This window comes from Oncorhynchus mykiss, chromosome 20 (assembly GCF_057628025.1).
Source record: "Oncorhynchus mykiss isolate SJ-2025 chromosome 20, ASM5762802v1, whole genome shotgun sequence".
In the NCBI taxonomy this organism is placed as follows: Eukaryota; Metazoa; Chordata; class Actinopteri; order Salmoniformes; family Salmonidae; genus Oncorhynchus; species Oncorhynchus mykiss.
The window spans coordinates 31508208-31530255 of record NC_143041.1 but is presented as its reverse complement, the minus strand read 5'-3'; the positions used below and the strand labels follow the sequence as shown (position 1 = coordinate 31530255).

The 22048-nt window shown below is 41.7% G+C and overlaps 1 protein-coding gene across 2 annotated transcripts in view; it reads right to left on the bottom strand.

Moving 5' to 3' along the window:
• Nucleotides 1-22048, bottom strand: part of galnt2 (UDP-N-acetyl-alpha-D-galactosamine:polypeptide N-acetylgalactosaminyltransferase 2) — a 93370-nt gene that overhangs the window by 30964 nt on the left and 40358 nt on the right. For both annotated transcript variants that reach the window (XM_036956100.2, XM_036956101.2), the window contains exon 2: nucleotides 2092-2182. In XM_036956100.2, coding sequence (XP_036811995.1) covers nucleotides 2092-2182 — 91 coding nt within the window. The remainder of the gene's footprint in view (nucleotides 1-2091; nucleotides 2183-22048) is intronic.

Here is a 22048-nt window from a genome sequence, read left to right as displayed (position 1 = left end):
ACAAATTGTTTTCTCTTCAGCTCGACTGTAGCAGTAAAACAATAAAAAATGATGTATGTGGATACCTACCTGTCGAACATCTCAATCCAAAATCATGGGCATTAATATGGAGTTGGTCACTCCTTTGCTAATATAACAGCCACTCCTTTTCTGGGAAGGCTTTCTACTAGATGTTGGAACGTTGCTGCAGGTACTTGCTTCCATTCAGCCACAAGAGCATTAGTGAGGTCGGGCACTGGTGTTGGGCGATTAAGCCTTGATTGCAGTCTGCGCACCAATTCATCCCAAAGGTGTTCGATGGGGTTGAGGTCAAGAATCTGTGCAGGCCAGTCAAGTTCATCTACACTGATCTCGACAAACCATTTCTGTATGGACCTCGCTTTGTGCACGGCATTGTCATGCTGAAACAGGAAAGGGCCTTCCCCAAACTGTTACCACAAAGTTGGAAGCAAAGAATCATCTTTGTATGTACTGCCAAATTCTCTAAAACAACATTTGGGGCAGCTTATGGTTGAGAAATTAACCTTAAATTATCTGGCAACAGCTCTGGTGCACATTCCTGCAGTCAGCACGCCAAATGCACGCTCCCTCAAAACTTGAGACATCTGTGGCATTGTGTTATGTGACAAAACTGCACATTTTAGAGTGGCCTTTAATTGTCCCCAGCATAAGGTGCACCTGTGTAATGATACTGCTGTTTAATCAGCTTCTGGATATGCCACACCCGGATGGATTATCCTGGCAAACAAGAAATGTTAACTAACAGGGATGGGCTCTCGAGTGGCGCAGCGGTCTAAGGTACTGCAAAGCAGTGATTGAGGCGTCACTACAGACACCCTGGTTCGTATCTAGGCTGTATCACAACCGGCCGTGATTGGGAGTCCCATAGGGCGGCACACAATTGGCCCAGTGTCGTCCGGGTTTGACCGGTGTAGGCAGTCATTGTAAATTAGAATTTGTTCTTAAGTGACTCATACCTCTCCACATTGATCTGGTACTGACTGTCTGTATATAGCTCCATTCTTGTGTATTTTAGTTTATTCCTTGTGTTACTATTTTATTTTAAACTCTGCATTGTTGGGAAGCATTTCATGGTAAAGTTTACATCAGTTGTACTTGCCGCATGTGACAAATAGAATTTGGTTTGATTTGATAGCAGATAGAACAGGCTAATTAAAAGGCAATTTTCACAGACATTCCATTATACTTTGGAGTCAAAAAAGGATTAATTGTACATTAGGCCATCTGGAAATGAGCTTAATTAAAAATGGGCACCCTTCTGCAAATTCTTTGTTTAACTCAAACTTGAGTGTTAAGCCGAGTGACCTAAATAGCATAAGCCACTGAAACAAGACACAATTGAATATTGATAGGGGTATTATTTTCTACATAAAATACAGGAAACAAAAGCAGATGGGAATGATTTTTCTCCCTGCCCTACCTTTATAGAAAATATGGAATGTTTATGACATAAATTAAACGGAACAGCTCTCCCCAGAACTACCTTGCCAAGGAAAGAATGTGACAGTCACAGTTATGATAGTAAAAATACTAAAATGTATATATATATATATATATCCCTTCGTACATGGCATGCTGCTTTTTTAAATGCATAAAAAGCCTATCATGTCAGCATATGCTTACACCTGAGGCTTAATGCATTAAGCAGCCCTGCTAAATTGGATCCCGGTTTGGTTGAGCGCATGGGCTCGCAAATTGTTACGACAGGGGCTTTTCTACTTGGGTGATAGGCCTGAGGACAAGGATCAGACATTTGTAAAAACACCCAGATGAATTCAGATGCTTTTCATAGCATCTCTATACACACACACACACACACACACACACACACACACACACACACACACACACACACTGCATAATTAGCCCTGACCTTATGAACAGCAAAGGTAGTTTACTAGTTTTAAACAGAGCCACAGCTGACACCCTGCTCTATTGCAAAGTAGCTTGAACAACATGTCGATTCATTTTCTCAACAGGACTCTTCTGCTCCTGTGTGTAAATGGAAGGGCTAATGAGAATGGATGGCGCTGTGGGATGCCTGGCAGGGCTGGGATATCTGGCTCTTACCTGGGGGGAGTGTCTCCAGACTGTGGGTTTTGTCATCTGCGTTGCTGTGGGCCTGGGCCTGATTTGATGAGTCAATAGCGTTCCAGTCATCCTGCCAAAGAAACACAAACACACATGAATATAGAAAAAATAGTGAAGGCAACTTTTTTTACATTCAGTGGAAAATCCTCAGAAAAGGATGATGTAAACATAGAAAATGCTCACACCCATGTTTCAAAAATAGCAGTGTTCCTCAATGACATGTCTGAGTAGTTTAAACCGAGAATGTTAAGCACATTTCCCAGACTAATTCTGAAAGCAAATGGTTAGAAAAAGCTTTAATAATACTTTAGTCTTCCTAGTTCCCCGTTGGTGTTATTGATTTATTCGTTCAGGGTTAACTGTGGAATTACAAATGCATGATTTGCATCATCATGTTACTCTGGCAACGAGATGCCCCTGACTTAGCATTGCGCTGCTTCGAGAAGCTTTTAAAAATGTAAGTGAGCTTGTCAAAAGCATCTTGATGAAGAAAAAGGAACAGTGATCCTATGACAGACCGTTCACCATCATTCAATTTACATTCAAGAACTTAGAGCGTAGGCTACTTACCCAAACCAGATAGACAGGGGAAGGACAGAGGACATGTTTTATTCAGCTTAGGGCTCGCAGCGATTCAAATAACTTCACAACTTGTATGTTGAATCATGCATTAGACCTTCTCAAGAGTCAGACAAAAATCCTTTCTGCGTGGTATTTTGGGTTAACCACAGAGTATAAATTACACCCATATTAAAAAAAAACAGCATGTTTGATACAATCTAATGGACAAAATACGTTGTTGTCTCCTTGTCTACTACCATCAGGATAAACTGAAAGAAACTGTCTAGACTACAAAACCTGATACAGGTGCTCTTGAACATTCCAATCATCGCCAGGTGCGTCATTGCATCCACAACAATAAGTTAGTTGAGGATTCACAGAACGGAATGTGATGGAGAGGAAATGTCAATTGGGGAGTGGCTGCCGTTCTGATCTCACGGCAGAAACAAAAGCAGAAGGACAGTCAGTGACTAAACAGCCAAAAGGGATTTCCATCAGTGTTAGAACACACAGGAGTTGAGTGCCTGCACAAAGCCAGTAAAGATTCCCCACACTGCGGGAGCCTTTGGCCTCAGCATATAGCACATTTGATCATTCTCGCCTGCCTCCATAACAAACTGTTGGGAAATATGGCCGGGCTGACAATGAGAGCATGGGCCAAGCCAAACGGTGACACACTGCAGTGCTGCAAGCCTGTAACACAACGTGGGCTGGCTTGGTAATAACTCAAGGCGGCCTCTTGCCAAGATTAGCAGTAAATAAACAAACAGGCGGGATGGTATGGTATGGACAGAGAGCAAGCTACTGAAGTCCTGTCCAGAAGCCCTCGCTTTACAAAACGCGATCAGCATCTGGTCTGGTCGACTGGTCCCCTCAGTCAGCCCAAAATGTACAGGTGGCTGTGGCAAAGAAAAGCATTTAGATGCTCAGCATTTGATCATGTTAACTTATCAAAGTAATTCTCATATCTTAACAAAAATCTATATAATTAGACAGATGAACATGAATGAGTACTCAATGTCCTGTGAATCACCAGCAATTAAGAAAAATGTGATGCATTTCTTTTAGAGCATGAGTATGCGTTCTGACTTCTTAGGCCTAGGCGCCTTTTTCTCAATTTCCACCTAAATGATGTGCCCAAAGCAAACTGCCTGTTGCTCAGGCCTTGAAGCCAGGATATCCATATAATTGGTACCATTGGAAAAAAAACACTGAGGTTTGTGGAAATGTTAAAATAATGCCGGAGAATATAACACAATAGATATGGTAGGAGAAAATCCAAAGAAGAACCAACCGGAAATGTTTTATTGTTGTTGAGAGACCATCCTCTTAGAAAGGCAAGTAAAAGGTCATTGAAAATTAGCTCCCTGGATGCAATTCCTATGGCTTCCACAGGGTGTGCTCCCCATGTGTCAATAAATGCACAGTTAAGTTTTGTAACTTCAAAAACGAATAAGAAATAATACGTTTTAGTGGAAATTCATGTTTGTGTGTGCCATTAAGACAGGACGCACCTGCTAAAATCGGTTTCCTATTGAACATACTTCTTTCCATAAGAACTATTATAGTTTGATTACATTTTAGGGTAACTGAGGAGTAAATAGAAATGTATTTTGACTTGTTGAAACAAAGTTTAGGGGTAGATTTTCGGATTCCTTTCGCTGCATGATTACTCAAATAGATGGTGCCAACTAAACAGACCTTTTGGGATATAAAAGAAGGATTCTATCGAACAGAACAACACTACATGTTATAGCTGGGACCCTTTGGATGTCAAATCAGAGGAAGATTTTCAAAAAGTAAGTGAATATTTAATCGTTATTTGTGAATGTATGAAACCTGTGCCGGTGGAAAAATGTTTTGATGTGGGGGGCCGTCCTCAAACAATCGCATGGCATGTTTTCGCTGTAATAGCTACTGTAAATCAGGCAGTGCAGTTAGATTAACTGGAATTGAAGCTTTCAGCCGATATAAGACACATATGTACCTAAATGTTTAATATACAGTCTTTCTTGGTAAGTCTAAGAGCTTTGCACATCTGGATTGTTCAATATTTGCCCATTATTATTGAAACAATTCTTCAATCTCTACAAATTGGTTGTTGATCATTGCTAGACAACCATTTTCAAGCAGATTTTATATAAAACTGTAACTCTGCAACTCAGGAACATATCTTCTTGGTAAGCAAGTCCAGTGTAGATTTGGCCTTGTGTTTTAGGTTATTGAAAGGTGAATTGGAAAGATGGAAAACAGACTGAACCAGGTTTTCCTCTAGGATTTTGCCTGTGCTTAGCTCTATTCCATTTCTTGTTTATCATGAAAAGTCCTTAACGATTACAAGCACACCCCTAACATGACGCAGCCCCCACAATGCTTGGAAATATGGAGAGTGGTACTCAGTAAAGTGTTGTATTGGATTTGCCCCAAACATAACACCTTGAATTCAGGACAAAAGGTGAATTACTTTAATGCCTTGTTGCAATCAGGATGCATGTTTTGGAATATTTTAATTATGTACAGGCTTCCTTCTTTTCGCTCTGTCAATTAAGTTAATACTGTGGAGTAACTACAATGTTGTTCATCGATCCTCAGTTTTCTATCACAGCCATTAAACTCAGTTTTAAAAAGTCACCATTTGCCTCATGGGGAAATCTCTGAGCGTTTTCCTTCCTCTCCGACAACTGAGTTACGAACAGAGTATGTCAGCTCTAATTTTGCTCCAGTAGCACTCACTTCACAACCTCAGGGCATGCCCACCTCAGCATGCATTTGTAGGCTACTTGTGTGCTGCTATCGCCCCTTGCTTTAGCTACCGTCATGGAGTTCACAAAATATTTTCATTAAGAAACTGACGAAAGACACGGGTGCAAAATCAAGGTGATTTACAAAGATGAAGACCCAGAGCAAGAGAGGGAGTGCGGTGATGTTTGGGCTCCCGAGTGGCGCAGAGGTCTAAGGCACTGCATCTCAGTTCAAGAGGCATCACTACAGTCCCTGGTTCGTATCCAGGCTGCATCACATTTTTTATTTAACCTTTATCTATACAGGTTTTACTCATTGAGATAATATCTCTTTTCCAAGAGAGACCTGGTCACATCTGGCCATGATTGGGAGTCCCATAGGGCAGCGCACAATTGGCCCAGGGTCGTCCGGGTTTGGCCATCATTGTAAATAAGAATTTGTTCTTAACAGACTTGCCTAGTTAAATAAAGGGTAGTGTCCACAATTAAAGAATCATTGTGGAATGTGAAAAGACACTTATCCCAAATGCATGATGGTGTACTTACTACGTGCACATGCTAAAAGAAAGGTAGATGAGTGCGTCATTGTGGCAAAGTATTTATAAACCAAAAATCTGATATTTTAAATGTTTTGTATAGATAATATAACAAAAATGAACAATAGGCCATAATTGATTTTGGCCCAATAGGCCTGGCATATTTCCACATTCAAGGTGGTTTCCATTTTGATTGGCTTATTTTGAATAAAAACCTTATCTATAGAAAAAAATAAAAACCACTCTGCATCTTTGCCCAGCCTGGCAAGAGTGGCCAAAAGGGTGTTTAGCATCCCCAGTGGCTATGCAAATGTGGAGAGGATATTCTCTGCTGCTGGCCAGCTATCCAGGCACAATCGCATGCGCCTGAAGCCACAAACTGGCCAAACTCGTGTTACTAAAAATGAATTCAAAGGCATTAATAAGTCATTTTGTGTTTAATTTGTATTTAATTCCAAGTAAGTCACAGCCTATATGTGCCATTTATAGACAATCATTTAATACAACAAAATGCTGTTTAAATGCTGAGTGCTTTATGTTCCTACCAGCCTGTCATGTCGCACTCTCAAATGCATTTCTTTGTAGGCTATAGCTTTGAAGTAATAGAAATTATATACCTAATTCATTTTCGTTCCTTAGGCTCCCAGTCTGGCTCCTGACCTATTTAGTGTTTATATGCTGTTTAATATAACATGTAGCCTATTTGAAAATAAGACTGTTCTTACATTACCTTTTCATGTTTATTCAAATACTTTTCATTCAAAGCCATATGGTTGGGTTTCAATACTTAAACTATCGGTAGGTCCAGGTAGTCACAAAACTAGATGGATGTTAATGAATGGAGCGAATTTGGAGCGGCAGTTTTTTTCCCTGTGAGCACAGAGCGGTTTTTAGCAGTGCGGGATTTCCAACCGCTCAAATGCTCTGGTTAGGAAGGATGCCTATATCTTCGTAGTATAATTAATAACTTTTTAATGAACTTATTTAGGCTTGCAATAACGAAGGGATTGAATACTTATTGACTCAAGACATTTCAACTTTTCATATTTAAGTAATTTGTAAAAAATTTGAAAAACATAATTCCACTTTCACATTATGGGGAATCGTGTGTAGGCCACAAATGTCCCTGCTGTGCTCTGCTTTTACATATGACACTGTAGTATGTGCGCCCTGTTATGAACAGCAATGCTACCATCTATCCGGTACATCATTTATCTGATCTGGTACAGTAGTAGACTACTACAGTAAATTATATTCTAGTTTTTGGCCTGCCTGACTCCCATTATGTAATCTTTGTGATTCAGGGCCATTTCAGGTCTGGGAGCCAATTGTGGAGAAGGCAGGTGTGAATGCAGAGAGCTCAGAGGAACATCCATCTCAGTTGGCATGGTATAACCGCACAGCAACTGTTCCCCCTCACTGAGCCATACATGCACTGCCAGGGGGCATTAGCAGGCAGCAGCCAGACTGGAGGCTCTTTCAGGCTAGTTTGTGGAAGGCAGGCTGGAGCAGAGGAGCAAAGTTCAACCAAAAATGTCCCCCCTACCCTATTATACTTGAGAGTAGAAGAGGGTAGGGAAGAGAGTAGAAGAGTATCTTTGGAGTGCTCTTCAGAGATCAGGAAACGTATAAGACACAGCTGTTAGGGTTATGTAGGAATATGTGGGGTCATGACAAGCTTGAACTACTGTAGAAGCAAGCAGAGAATGCATCGGTTAAGAGAACACAGATAGGATTCCTCAAGAAGAGTCTGCCAGAGTACACTAAAGTCCATTTAAATATTTACAATCCCTGCTGATAGAACAGGTAGGAAGACCTAGCACTTGTCTTAACTGAACTATCCTTGTCATACTGTACTAAGATACTGTACTGTGTTTGCTTTCATTATCAGTCAGATCTGAAGTGTCGTAAAGTGTATTGAGGATTTGGTCCCTTCATGCATTTCAATTAACAGGTGTGCCTTAAAGGTTCATTTGTGGAATTTCTTAACTTCTTAATGCAGTTGTGTTGTGAAAGGGTTGGGGTGGTATAAAGAAGATAGCCCTATTTGGTAAAAGACCAAGTCCAAATTATGGCAAAAACAGCTCAAATAAGCAAAAGGAAAAGGACACCAATAAGAAGAGACTTGATTGGGCCAAGAAACACAAGCAATGGACATTAGACCGGTGGAAATTTGTCCTTTGGTCTGGAGTCCAAATTGGAGATTTTTGGTTCCAAACGCCTCGTCTTTGTAAGATGCAGTGTGGGTGAACGGATGATCTCCACATGTGTATTTCCCACCATAAAGCATGGAGGAGGTGTTGTTTTGGGGTGGGGGGTGCTTTGCTGATGACACTGTCTGTGACATATTTAGGACCCAAGGCACACTTAACCAGCATGGCTACCACAGCATTCTGCAGCGATACGCCATCCCATCTGGTTTGGGCTTAGTGGGACTATCATTTGTTTTTCATCAGGATTATGACCAAATACACCTCCAGGCTGTGTAAGGGCTATTTGACCAAGAAGGAGAGTGCTGCATCAGATGACCTGCATCAGATTACCTAGCCTCCACAATCTCCCGACCTCAACCCAATTGAGATGGTTTGGGATGAGTCGGACAGCAGAGTGAAGGAAAATGTGCTCAGAGTGCTCAGCATATGTGGGAACTCCTTCAAGACTGTTGGTAAAGCATTCCAGGTGAAGCTGGTTGAGAGAATGCCAAGAGTGTGCAAAGCTGTCATCAAGGCAAAGAGTGGCTATTTGAAGAATCTCAAATATAAAGTATATCTTTATTTGTTTAACACTTTTTTGGTTACTACATGATTCCATGTGTTATTTCATAGGTTTGATGTCTTCACTATTATTCTATAATGTAGAAAATAGTAAAAATAAAGAAAAACACTTGAATGAGTAGGTGTTCTAAAACTGTTGACCGGTAGTGTACATACAAGCACTGAATTATACAGTGAGTTAACATAGTGCATGCCAATCAAAGCCAAGCTACTCTTAGGGGGAGGGGAGAGACTGAAGACTGAATGTCCACTTCTGCAGATGAAGCCAGCTCTGTTAAGAGGTTAGGAGCTGTGGAACCTGAAGGTTTAAGTGGGTTTCGATGGTGTCTCAGCTGTTCTAGATACATGGCTGAAAGCCCTGCAATGAACAGTGAGCACATCTCTTAGAGCTGGGAGGAGGAGAAACATTCCACCTAATAACATCAGCCTGAACATCCCACAGAGAGGAGGCAGAGCAAGGCTGGCCTCACACCAACTGTGCTCAGATGGATTATATTTGCCTGGCTAGACAGGGCTGCAGAACTGCACAACAGCATGTGCAGTACACAGAAGTCCCGTTATTTGGCGATAAATTGAAAGAGACCGCGAACACCATCTTCGGTTGCCAACTTCAGTTAGATTAATGACAAAGTATGAATCTTGAGGGTATTCTTGTACACACTGGCTTATGGTGCTGCACATGCTGAAATGTCAGAGCCAGGCAACACTATGATGTCAAGCATGTAGTATTACGTTATTTATACTTTTCACATTTTGGCATAAAAACACAAGATGAAGAGTCTGCAAATCTATGAACAGACTAGGAATCTTGAAATGTTCTTATAGCTTATCTCACACAGCACAGGCTTTTACCAATGGACAACTGAAAAGGTCTACGTCACCTACTGACAGCAATGGAGTGATTTGCAAAGGTAATTTCAAGATTCTGACAAACTACAAGATGGTGATGGAGAGAAGTCAACCATTTAGGCTTATTCAAACTTAAAACAGCCATACAAAGTGATCAAACAGCACCAGAGCAATAGCAGACCTCAGACAAAGTTGATATTTTCTAATTTAGCTAAACAGTTCTCTGTGTACTTCTCATGAGCCAAACAGTCAGCCAGACAGACACTTATGCCATGAATGTGACAAACCACCACAGCTAGACCTAACCACCACAGCTCATCATGGATGGAAAACCAAACAAGAAAACCTGCTTCACACGTCACCTGAAATAGAGTTCAGGAGGATTCCTTCAACATACTGAAAGTTGCAGATAGAAATGCGATGAATAGAACAGACACAATGTCCAAGACGCGTGTTCTGTTGTACACAATATATTTATATCTTAATGTTCATGAATGTGTCCTAGTGAATGCGGCCTTAGACGTGGACCTTTCTGCTTTGCCCAAAACACTATATACAGCACCTTAGCTAACCAGGAAAAAACTCCATAAAACACAGTGTAAAAAAATCATCTAGCTTTATTTAACCCTCAGTAATGACTCATCTGGCATGGGCAAGTGAAATGGTCAGCACAAGCTAAGCTTAATCAATAAATCAATTAGAAAAATACATATACGAAAGGCTGCCTTCTGCCAAAACGCTGCCTCAGACGGCAAAATTACTCGCTGCAAATAATCATGGCTAAAATGTTGACATTCACTTCTCTAATGTTCTCTTTTTTTGACAAGTTTGACAAGTTCTGGGGTAATCTGAAGTGCATGCTGGACAAGCTAACGAAAAATGAATCAAACGTCCTCCGAAATCAGACGTCACTCAGTCAATTGAGCAAAATTGTGTTGTTTCTTGCATATGTTATATGCAAGAAAGATATATGCAAGATATATGCATATCTCCCTCACTGATTGCTCAGCAAGTCTTTGAATCATCCCCAACAGTTTGAAGATTATTAACCAAAGCACTTGCAGCAGGACGCCTTGGGCTGACTAGGATCTAACATCACACATTCTTATGGCCACCAATTGGGTACATCACAAATTTGTCTCTTTTGGCTCATTCTTACCGACGAGCCTCAAAGATTGTTATCTGGAAACTTGGCAGTCCAATGGTATAGTGGTATATAATTGGATGGCTTTGTTGGAGGAACATGAGGAATGATATCACTAATGTCATTACAGCTAGGATATCAATAATAGATTAACCACCAATGGCAATGGTTCTGCCAAACATTCCTATCATCCTTCTGTAAGACACCATGCTTGCTTAAAAACACTAGTGAGAAAAGCAGCAGTCATATTACCTTCAACCAAAGAATCTTACAAAACATCGAATCATAAAGACACTGGGCTGTTTTCAGATTTGATTATAAAAGCACTTTATAGCATCACTTTCACTCAATGATATACTCAGTTCCATCTGGTACTGGTCTCCAGGAACATGTACTTTCATATCATTGTAAAATGTGGACAGCACACAAGGGTTTGTTTTTCAGGTGGTGAAACAATTCACCCAACAAATATTCATAATAATAGCATTTTAAAGTCATCTTGGGCCCACGTCACAACGGTGGGCCTCGTTAAAATTGTTATATTTTGCCTGTCTTTTCAATTGCCAGAAGATTCAGACCCTACCATTACGCTTGTTAACACTGAGCTGCACTGGGAACGGAATGCAATCATGGTAACATTAAGACACCGTGGGGCGCAAGATATAGATAGGGAAAAATGCTCAAAATTTTACCTTTATCCACACCGATATATCAAGATAAGATGGCGCCGGAGAGGATGGCTGACGTTTTACAGTCGGAAGTTTGTATACACCTTAGCCAAATACATTTAAACTCAGTTTTTCACAATTCCTAACATTTAATCCTAGTAAAAAATTCCATGTCTTAGGTCAGTTAGGATCACCACTTTTTTAAGAAAGTGAAATGTCAGAATAATAGTAGAGAGAATCATTTATTTCAGCTTTTATTTATTGTATCACATTCCTAGTGGGTCAGAAGTTTACATACATTCAATTAGTATTTGGTAGTATTGCCTTTAAATTGTTTAACTTGGGTCAAACGTGTCAGGTAGCCTTCCACAAGCTTCCCACAATAAGTTGGGTGAATTTTGGCCCATTACTACTGACAGAGCTGGTGTTACTGAGTCAGGTTTGTAGGCCTCCTTGCTCGCACATGCTTTTTCAGTTCTGCCCACAAATGTTCTATAGGATGAGGTTAGGGATTTGTGATGGCCACTCCAATACCAATACAATATAATTGACTTTGTTGTCCATAAGCCATTTTGCCACAACTTTGGAACTATGCTTGGGGTCATTGTCCATTTGGAAGATCCATTTGTGACCAAGCTTTAACTTGAGATGTAGCTTCAATATATCCACATAATTTTCTGTCCTCATGATGCCATCTATTTTGTGAAGTGCACCAGTCCCTCCTGCAGCAAAGCACCCCCACAACATGATGCTGCCAACCCCGTGCTTCACGGTTCGGATGGTGTTCTTAGGCTTGCAAGACTCACCCTTTTTCCTCCAATCATAATGATGGTCATCAGGGCCAAACAGTTCTATTTTTGTTTCATCAGACCAGAGGACATTTCTCCCAAAAGTCCAATCTTTGTCCCCATGTGCACTTGCAAACCGTAGTCTGGCTTTTTATGGCGGTTTTGGAGCAGTGGCTTCTTCCTTGCTGAACGGTCTTTCAGGTTATGTCGATTTAGGACTTGTTTCTCTGCGGATATAGATACTTTTGTAACTGTTTCCTCCAGCATCTTCACACGGTCCTTTGCTGTTGTTCTGGGATTGATTTGCACTTTTCACACCAAAGTACATTCATCTTTAGGGGACAGAACGCGTCTCCTTCCTGAGCGGTATGATGGCTGCGTGGTCCCATGGAGTTTATACTTTGCGTACTATTGTTTGTACAGATCGGGCTGCCTTCAGAGAATCTGTAAGCGAGCGAGTAAACTCCCACTGCCTTCCGTTCTACTTGCTAACATGCAATCATTGGAAATTAAAATTGAGGACCTACGATTACAATTATCCTACCAACGGGACATTAAGAACTGTAATATCTCATGTTTCATGAGTCGTGGCTGAACGACGACATGGATAATATAGAGCTGGTGGGATTTTCCATGCACTGGCAGAACAGAGATGCTAAGTCTGGTAAGACAAGGAGTGAGGGTGTGTCTTTTAGTCAATAACAGCTGGTGCACGATGTCTAATATTAAAAAAGTCTTGAGGTATTGGTCGCCTGAGGTAGAGTACCTTACAATAAGTTGTAGACCACACTATCTACCAAAAGAGTAAGAGAGTACGCATCTATATTATTCGTAGCCATCTATTTACCACCACAGACTGATGCTGGCACTAAGACCACATTCAACCACCTCTATACGGCCATAAACAAACAAGAAAATGCTAGCGGTGCTCCAAGTGGCCGGGGACTTTAACGCAGGCAAACTTAAATCAGTTTTACCAAATGTTTACCAGCATGTCACGTGCAACCAGAGGGAGGAAAACAACTCTAGACCACCTTTACTCCACACAGAGATGCATACAAAGCTCTCCCCTGCCCTCCATATGGCAAATCTGACCATAATTCTATCCTGATTCCTGCTTACAAGCAAAAACTAAAGCAGGAAGTACCAGTGACTCGCTCAATACGGAGGTGGTCAGATGACGCGGATGCTACGCTACAGGACTGTTTTGCTAGCACAGACTGGAATATGTTCCGGGATTCATCCAATGGCGTTGACGAGGATACCACCTTATTGATGAAGCTGATGGCTAAGTGCATCGACAACGTCATCCCCACAGTGTCCATACGTACATATCCCAACCAGCAACCATGGATTACAGGCAACATCCACATCGAGCAAAAGGCTTGAGCTGCCGCTTTCAAGGAGCGGGACACTAATCTGGACGCTTATAAGAAATCCTGCTATGCTCTCAGACGAACCATCAAACAAGCAAAGCGTCAATTAAGGATTAAGACTGAATCCTACTATACCGGCTCTGACACTCATTGGATGTGGCAGGGCTTGAAAACTATTATGGACAACAATGGGAAACCCAGACACAAGCTGCCAAGTGTCGCAATCCTACCAGACGAGCTTGATGCCCTTTATGCTCGCGTCGAGGCAAGCAACACTGAAGCATGCACGAGAGCACCAGCTGTTCTGGATGACTGTGTGATAACACACTCAGTAGCCGATGTGACCAATACCTTTCAACAGGTCAGGCTCAATCACACTCCATACTACCCTTTCCCACCTGGACAAAAGGGACACCTATGTGAGAATGCTGTTCATTTACTACAGCTTAACGTTCAACACCATAGTGCCTACGAAGCTCATCACTAAGCTAAGGACCCTGGGACTAAACACCTCCCTCTGCAACTGGATCCTGGAAATCCTGACGGGCCGCCACCAGGTGGTAACACATCTGCCACGCTGATCCTCAATACTGGGGCCCCTCAAGGGTGTGTACTTAGTCCCCTCCTGTACTCCCAGTTCACCCACGACTGCGTGGCCAAACACGACTCCAACACCATCATTAAGTTTTCTGACAATAAAATAGTGGTAGGCCTGATCACCGACAACGATGAGACAGCCTATAGGGAGGAGGTCAGAGAATTGGCAGTGTGGTGCCAGGACCACAACCTCTCCCTCAATGTGAGCAAGACAAAAAGTAGCTGATCGTGGACTACAGGAAAAGGCGAGCCGAACAGGCCCCCATTAACATCAACGGGGCTGTAGTGGAGCAGGTCGAGAGTTTCAAGTTCCTTGGTGTCTACATCACCAATGAACTATCATGGTCCAAACACACCAAGACAGTCGTGAAGAGGTCACAACAACACCTTTCCCCCCCCAGGAGACTGAAAAGATTTGGCATGGGTCCCCAGATCCTCAAAAAGTTATACAGCTGCACCGGTTGCATCACCGCCTGGTATGGCTACTGCTCGGCCTCCGACCGCAAGGCTCTACCGAGGGTAGTGCGTACGGCCCAGTACATCACTAGGGCTAAGCCTCCTGCAATCCAGTACCTATATAATAGGCAGTGTCAGAGGAAAGCTCATAAAATTGTCAGAGACTCCAGTCACCCAAGTCATAGACTGTTTTCTCTGCTACCGCACAGTAAGCGGTACCAGAGCGCCAAGATACATCAAAAAGCTTGAAATGCGGCAATTTTTGTCATCCTCATGCTAGTTAGCAGTAGCCACAGCAGCCATTATGGAACGGCACTGTTGTGTTGAACCACCAAGGAGCTGATTGGCTGACACTGACATTCCAAAATGGCTGCAGTGGCTACTGCTAGCTAGCATGAGGATGACAAAAATTGCCGTATTTCAAGCTTTTTGATGTAGCAATGTGGATAATGGTACAATTTGGAATACAGTGGCATATCCCATCCCTGCATTGAGGAACGTTTTCCAACCCATATCTTTTGCCGGCTTCACAGTGTCTTAATGTAGTCATGATTTCGTTCCGACCCCAGTGCAGCTCAGTGTAAACAAGCGTAACGGTAGGGTCGAATCTTCTAGAAATGTTTTCAAGTGCTGGATTGGATGAGCGAGAGAGAAGAAACAACCATCAGTTTTCTGCCCAGGGCCCTGGTGCTCAGAAAGTAGAGGGCTTACTGAATACCACCTGGCCCAGACACTTAACACTGAGCCACTGAAGAGCTCAGGCATGGCTGCCTTACTCCTGCCCAGGGACAGAGCCTCTAAATAGGTCCAGAACAACTGCTTTACTGTAATGGCCACAGTCAGTAGATCAGGCCAAGGCATCCTCCGTCTCCTCCGCATGGTGACATGCCACCTCAATGTTCTCACTTCCAAACTCACTCATCCTGAAAGCCACTTAAGCCCTGTGTAGAGCCGCCAGAGTCCGGCCTGACCTGGGAATGTCAGCTGGGATGACAATGGAGGCGGCTGTGACGCGAAGATACAGTACTAATTAAAACAGAATGCTCTGGCCTGTCAAGTGAGAGATTCTTACCCTTGATGGATGCAAATAGAATAGCAAAAATGTGAATCCTAATTAAGAGCTAGAGTAGCAAAAGAGACACCAATTTCCATATTGTAAAGACTCACTTGATGAAGTTTGCAAATGATAATAGTAGACATTTTGTTGACCCTTTTGTGAATCTGGATCTTTTGTAATGAAACAATCTGAAGCTGCTATACTCCATTCGGTTTCTTAAGGCTCTGTTCGGAGCAGATTGGTGTGTTGGCTGGTGTAATGACCTTCTCGGAGTTCGTATTAACCTGGGTGATAACAGTCTGTGGTAGGAGGCCGCTTCCCTGTCAGTTTAGATCTGTGCTCGGTGCATCGCCACAGACTCGCTGTTCATGAGTTAAAAATGGAGTTGTCCATTAGCAGACTATCACTAATGTACCAGTGGAGGAGGGTGAACTTTCCCCTTGAGAGAAATCGATACCATCCCCTTTAAACACCAAAACCAGAAAACAACAGAAGAGCCTCTGGGGCCAGCAGGATTCAGGAGGAGTGTAGTGTCACCACATCAAGACCACATTCAGACATAAAAAACACAACACAAAGAGTCTTCCCTCAATTTAGTCTTAGCTCAGGGCAGACAGAGCCAAATGAATAAGCCACTAAATCTTCTTGCAGTCAATCTTTCTCTGAGATTAACACCTGGCATCCAGTCTGTTCCATTTACAGTTTAAGAGCCAACCTGGAACAGAAACACCATCCGTATTCTTCAGAGACTTTGTCCAGATGACACACACTCAAACAATCCACCACTCATGGTCAAACCCATACAGTACAGAAAGAGTGTCAATATGAAGCTGCCATACAGTTAAAGTATATCACCGGGGGACAGGTCATAAAATCAGTCACGGTTCTTTCTTGAGAGATTTTACTTTGTAGGGTTCTAAAGCCACTAGCCTATAATCTTGAGTAATAGAAGGATCCGTTCTCATGTGACGGTCCACTGAGTCAGTTCACCTTGAACTCTGGAATCACAGTGATTCCTGTATGTCATCACAAAAGCCTCCCTGCCTTGATCTCCAACATGATGTGGCCTCATCTCTGGAATGCAACAGAGACTTTACATCCCACAGGACCTGGCACACACTGATTACGCCATAAAACACGAGACTGTGGGATTGCATTGCTTGTTGCAACCAGACATAATTGCATTTAATGTCTAGCTAGTTTATTGACTGTCGACTATGCTCATGAAATTAGATTTGAGCCAACACGGCCAAGTATAGGTTGGGTTTTTTAAATGTTGGGCTTAGTACTGGCACATGTTTAATCAATTTTCACAGCAAAGCAACTGAAAACATCTCGAGTTGAATCTCAGCTGAGTGTATGAACATAGTTTTTAGAGGTCTGGGCTATATGCACAGTCACACGGGCTGATGTCGAATTAGGACTCTGACCCTCAAATGAACCTACATGTGGCAGAAAAGTGAGTGCAACAAATACGCTGTGGACAAAACAAGCTTTATTGTTACTCAGATTATGAATTTAACACAATTGTTTTTTCTATTGTGAGGAGATAAACAAGGCTTTAGTCTCTTAAGCCAAGATGTTATCATAGAGCCCAACAAAATTCCAAGGTAATGTTACATTTTTTATGGAAAGATACAAATACCTGAATTACAAATCAATGTTAAAAGGAGTTAAACTTGCCAGTTAAATTAGTACCAATAATGATGTAATGTGATCAGAACCTTGTAATAAGAAGATGAAAGAAAGTGATCCAGTGCAGTAGCTAAAGAATATCCAAAATAGAAGTCGACCGATTATGATTTTTCAATCGGCCGATTTTTTTATATGTATTTGTGATAATGACAATTACAACAATACTGAATTAACACTTATTTTAACTTAATAGAATACATCAATAAAAATCAATTTAGCCTCAAATAAACAATGAAACATGTTCAATTTGGTTTAAATAATGCAAAAACAAAGTGTTGGAGAAGTAAAAGTGCAATATGTGCCATGTAAAAAAGCTAATGTTTGAGTTCCTTGCTCAGAACATGAGAACATATGAAAGTTGGTGGTTCCTTTTAACATGAGACTTCAATATTTACAAGGTAAGGTTTTAGGTTGTAGTTAATATAGTATTTATAGGACTATTTCTCTCTATACCATTTGTTTTTCATATACATTTGACTATTGGATGTTCTTATAGGCACTATAGTATTGCCAGTGTAACAGTACAGCTTCCGTCCCTCTCCTCGCCCCTACCTGGGATCGAACCAGGAACACAGACAACAGCCACACTGGAAGCAGCGTTAACCATCGCTCCACAAAAGCCACGGCCCTGGCAGAGCAAGGGGAATAACTAGTCCAAGTCTCAGAGCGAGTAACGTTTGAAACGCTATTAGCGCACACCCAGCTAACTAGCTAGCCATTTCACATCGGTTACACCAGCCATTAGGCTGATAGGCTTGAAGTCATAAACAGTGCTGTGCTTTTGAAGAGCTGCTGGCAAAACGCACGAAAGTGCCGTTTGAATGAATGCTTACGAGCCTGCTGCCTACCATCGCTCAGTCAGACTGCTCTATCAAATCATAGACTTAATTATAACATAATAACACACAGAAATGCGAGCCTTTGGTCATTAATATGGTCAAATCCGGAAACTATAATTTCGAAAACAAAACGTTCAGTATTTTATCTAACGGGTGGCATCCCTAAGTCTAAATATTCTTGTTACATTGCACAACCTTCAATGTTATGTCATAATTTACGTAAAATTCAGGCAAATTAGTTCGCAATGAGCCAGGCTGCCCAAACTGTTGCATATACCCTGACTCTGCGTGCAATGAACGCAAGAGAAATGACACAATTTCACCTGGTTAATATTGCTTGCTAACCTGGATTTCTTTTAGCTAAATACGCAGGTTTAAAAATATATACTTCTGTGTATTGATTTTAAGAAAGGCATTGATGTTTATGGTTTGGTACAGTCTTCCAACGATTGTTAAATCATACCCCAGCATTGCATCTATTATATGCAACGCAGGACACGCTAGATAAATGAGTAATATCATCAACCATGTGTAGTCTTAACTAGTCTATAACTAGTGATTATGATTGATTGATTGTTTTTTATAATATAAGTTTATTGCTAGCTAGCAACTTACCTTGGCTTCTACTGCATTCGCGTAACAGGCAGGCTCCTCGTGGAGTGCAATGAGAGGCAGGTGGTTAGAGCGTTGGACTAGTTAACTGTAAGGGTGCAAGATGGGATCCCCCGAGATGACAAGGTGAAAATCTGTCGTTCTGCCCCTGAACATGGCAGTTAACCCACCGTTTCCAGGCAGTCGTTGAAAATAAGAATATGTTCTTTTAACTGACTTTCCTAGTTAAATAAAGGTATAAAAAAAAAATGATCGGCAAAATCGGTGCCCAAAAATACTGATTTCCGATTGTTATGAAAACAACCCTAATCAGTCGACCTCTAATCCAAAATGATCAAAATGAAGTTCTGCACTAAATCTAATTTCTGGGAAGCATTGGACACTGTGGACACTTTCATGGCTTTTGAGCCAGAAAAGGGATAGACGTGTCATATTGGCCATCAACACTTTAAACAAACCAAGAGATAAACCTGAGCTAAAACATACCCATTATGTTTTGCTGATGATTAAGTGTGTTTTATTTGAGTCACGGACTGGAGGAGGGGCATTGGGGAGTCTCTGTCAAAGCATTATTGTTGCCTGAATTGACACTCAGTCAGTCACCAACATGACATATTACTGCTGAAGGGCAAGCGGCTGACAGTGTGTTACTATGTGAGAGACAGAAAATAAACAACTTTATGAATAGGAGTTATAGTCTTTTGAAGGAGTAGGTTTATGGTAAAATATCAAACTACAGTATACTAATCCTGTTGAACTATTTTAATAATTCCCATAATGATAACTGTTATTAATTCATTTCTGTTAATATTTTAAAAAAGGATAACAGCTGAACAGTATAGTGATGAAAAAGTAGTTTAAAAAGTAACGCGGCTATCACTTTTAATTTTCATTCCATCTCCTCCGATCCTTTTCATGTCCTTCCATGTCAGTGAGATTACTGAAGCGCAATTCCTCAGTGAATTGCGGTTTAAAACCACAGCAGTAAATTACCTGTCACCCCACTACAATAATAGCGGTAATGACATATCACAGAAACCAAGAATGGATTGAACTATGACAACCTGCAAGTGCCTGTTCAAACGGAGGACTCTTCCCTGGATGTTACAGAAAAATAACACTAGTCAAAATGATGATCATGACTATGGCATCAGCCTAAGATACGTATATAGCCTACCCATGACATTAGACCGTCGTGAGACAGGTTAGTTTTACCCTACTGATGATGTGTTGTTACCCGAATTGACAGCCAGTCAGTCACCAACATGACATATTACTGCTGAAGGGCAAGGTGGCAGTAAACCCTTAATACAAATAGGAGTCTGATTCAATTAATCATTTAGTAATAATAAATAACACTATAAATAAATAACTATAAACTATTTATGCCTATGTGCAAAAAATAAACAGATGTTAGAGATGGAGAGAGTAGCCTCATCATTGGTGTTTCATATTTTTCATGTAAAGCTATAATCTCAGAGATGTAGTGTGTGCTTCAGGGGAAATCGCCAAAGCATACACTGCACCTCAGGGTCCACACAAAGCTCACTGATTAGTCTTGTAACTATGGTTACCACCCCAACCCCATGTTCCGACAACCGCTGCTTTGGAATAAACAGAGATATTCCTTCAAGTCCCCTGCTGTTTCTAATTTATCACTAAAGGCGTTTTCAGTTGGACCCTTGAGGCCTTTGAACACAGTTGGAGCTGGGGGCAGTTACAAATGAGCTACCTGAGAGGTCGACTTCACTTAATTTAACAACCAAATCAGGAGCTGGGAGGCCTAAGGAACCAGGAAGAGCTGCCACCATCAGCGGCACATCAGGGTGCCAAGTACCCCATAACCTCTTCATAAATACCAAACCTACTGGGATTTCATTTTTATTTTTGAGGAGTTTAATTTCCTGCTCCTACCTTGTCCTCAACACATCAGAATCCCATTATGCGTGTGAATGGGAGAACAGATCACGCTAATAATACCCAAGTTGAAGTCAACATTTATACTTCAGAGAAATGGTTGAATGACCGAGCTTGAGAAGGCTTGTATACCTATAGATTATTTCTAAGGCACCACCTTGACGAATGTAAATGGTAGGTCACAAATACTGTAACCTAGCATTTTCATAGAGGTACCAATTGCGATAAGTCCCTGCCTTACAGTAAACCTACACCTGAGGGAATTACTGTTTAACAGTCTCCGGACTGTAAGCCTGGGGATTTTGGGCTTTGTATTAACCCCTTTCCATTCTCAAGGTCTGTGGTCCACTCCACCCTCTCACACACACACACACACGCTGGGACTGCAGTGCCCACCTGTTCAAAGCTCTGCCCAGTAATGCTGCTTTTGTGCTTGATTACAGCAGCTTGACAGGGAAATGTCCTTCTTCCTTTTCCTCACAGGACTTAGGAGAGAGCTCAACCCCCAGTCCCCCACTAACCCTAACTTTACACTTGTGATAACAGTGGGGTCATTTCTTTTGTTGAAATTTGTATGGCTGCCATATAAACGGACAACTCTTTTTCTTAGAGTGGGTACAAAGTCCTCTTCCTGCCAGTCTCCTTACCTCCTCCCATTGGAGCAATTAGACATGAGACAGCAGATCTGCATGTGTTATGTTGGTTTACAGGGAAAGGGAAGGTAGTACTGATGGACAGTAAGAATTATTGGCAGGTCAATACATGGGACATGTCAGGTGTGAAGATAGTCTTTTTAACTTTAATCTATGTTGAGTTAAGTAAACTACACGTCGAGTGTGACAGATGGTCCAATTTGACTGAAACATCCACTGGGCGGATCTCTGAGCCTGTCATTTTCTGCAGGTCTAATGAAAGCGATTCTGCCACTGCCCTCATGGTTATTTCAGATGTGCAGGATGCATGGGCTGCTACTGAAGGCTACAGATCACTGAGTGGCAGTTCAAAACCAAAGGCCTGGCATTTGAAGTTAAATGGTCTTGCCTCTCTGACTGAAATGATCAATGGACCAAGAAGTTTCACTTGTGCATTTTCCGGCCTAGTCTCTTTATAGCCTTTGATGAGCTTGACCAATACTTTCTGAATTAAAGCCTTTGTCAGGTTTTTTCAAAGGATTAGTGGGAAGAAAACACACAGAGCGTACCAGATGCTTGTATTTAACTAATGCTTTTAACATTGCAAGCGCGTAGGGGCTCCACGAAGGCTTCATCATTGCTTTTATCATACCATACAGGGTCAATGGAGGCTGCTACACATGAAAATATGCCT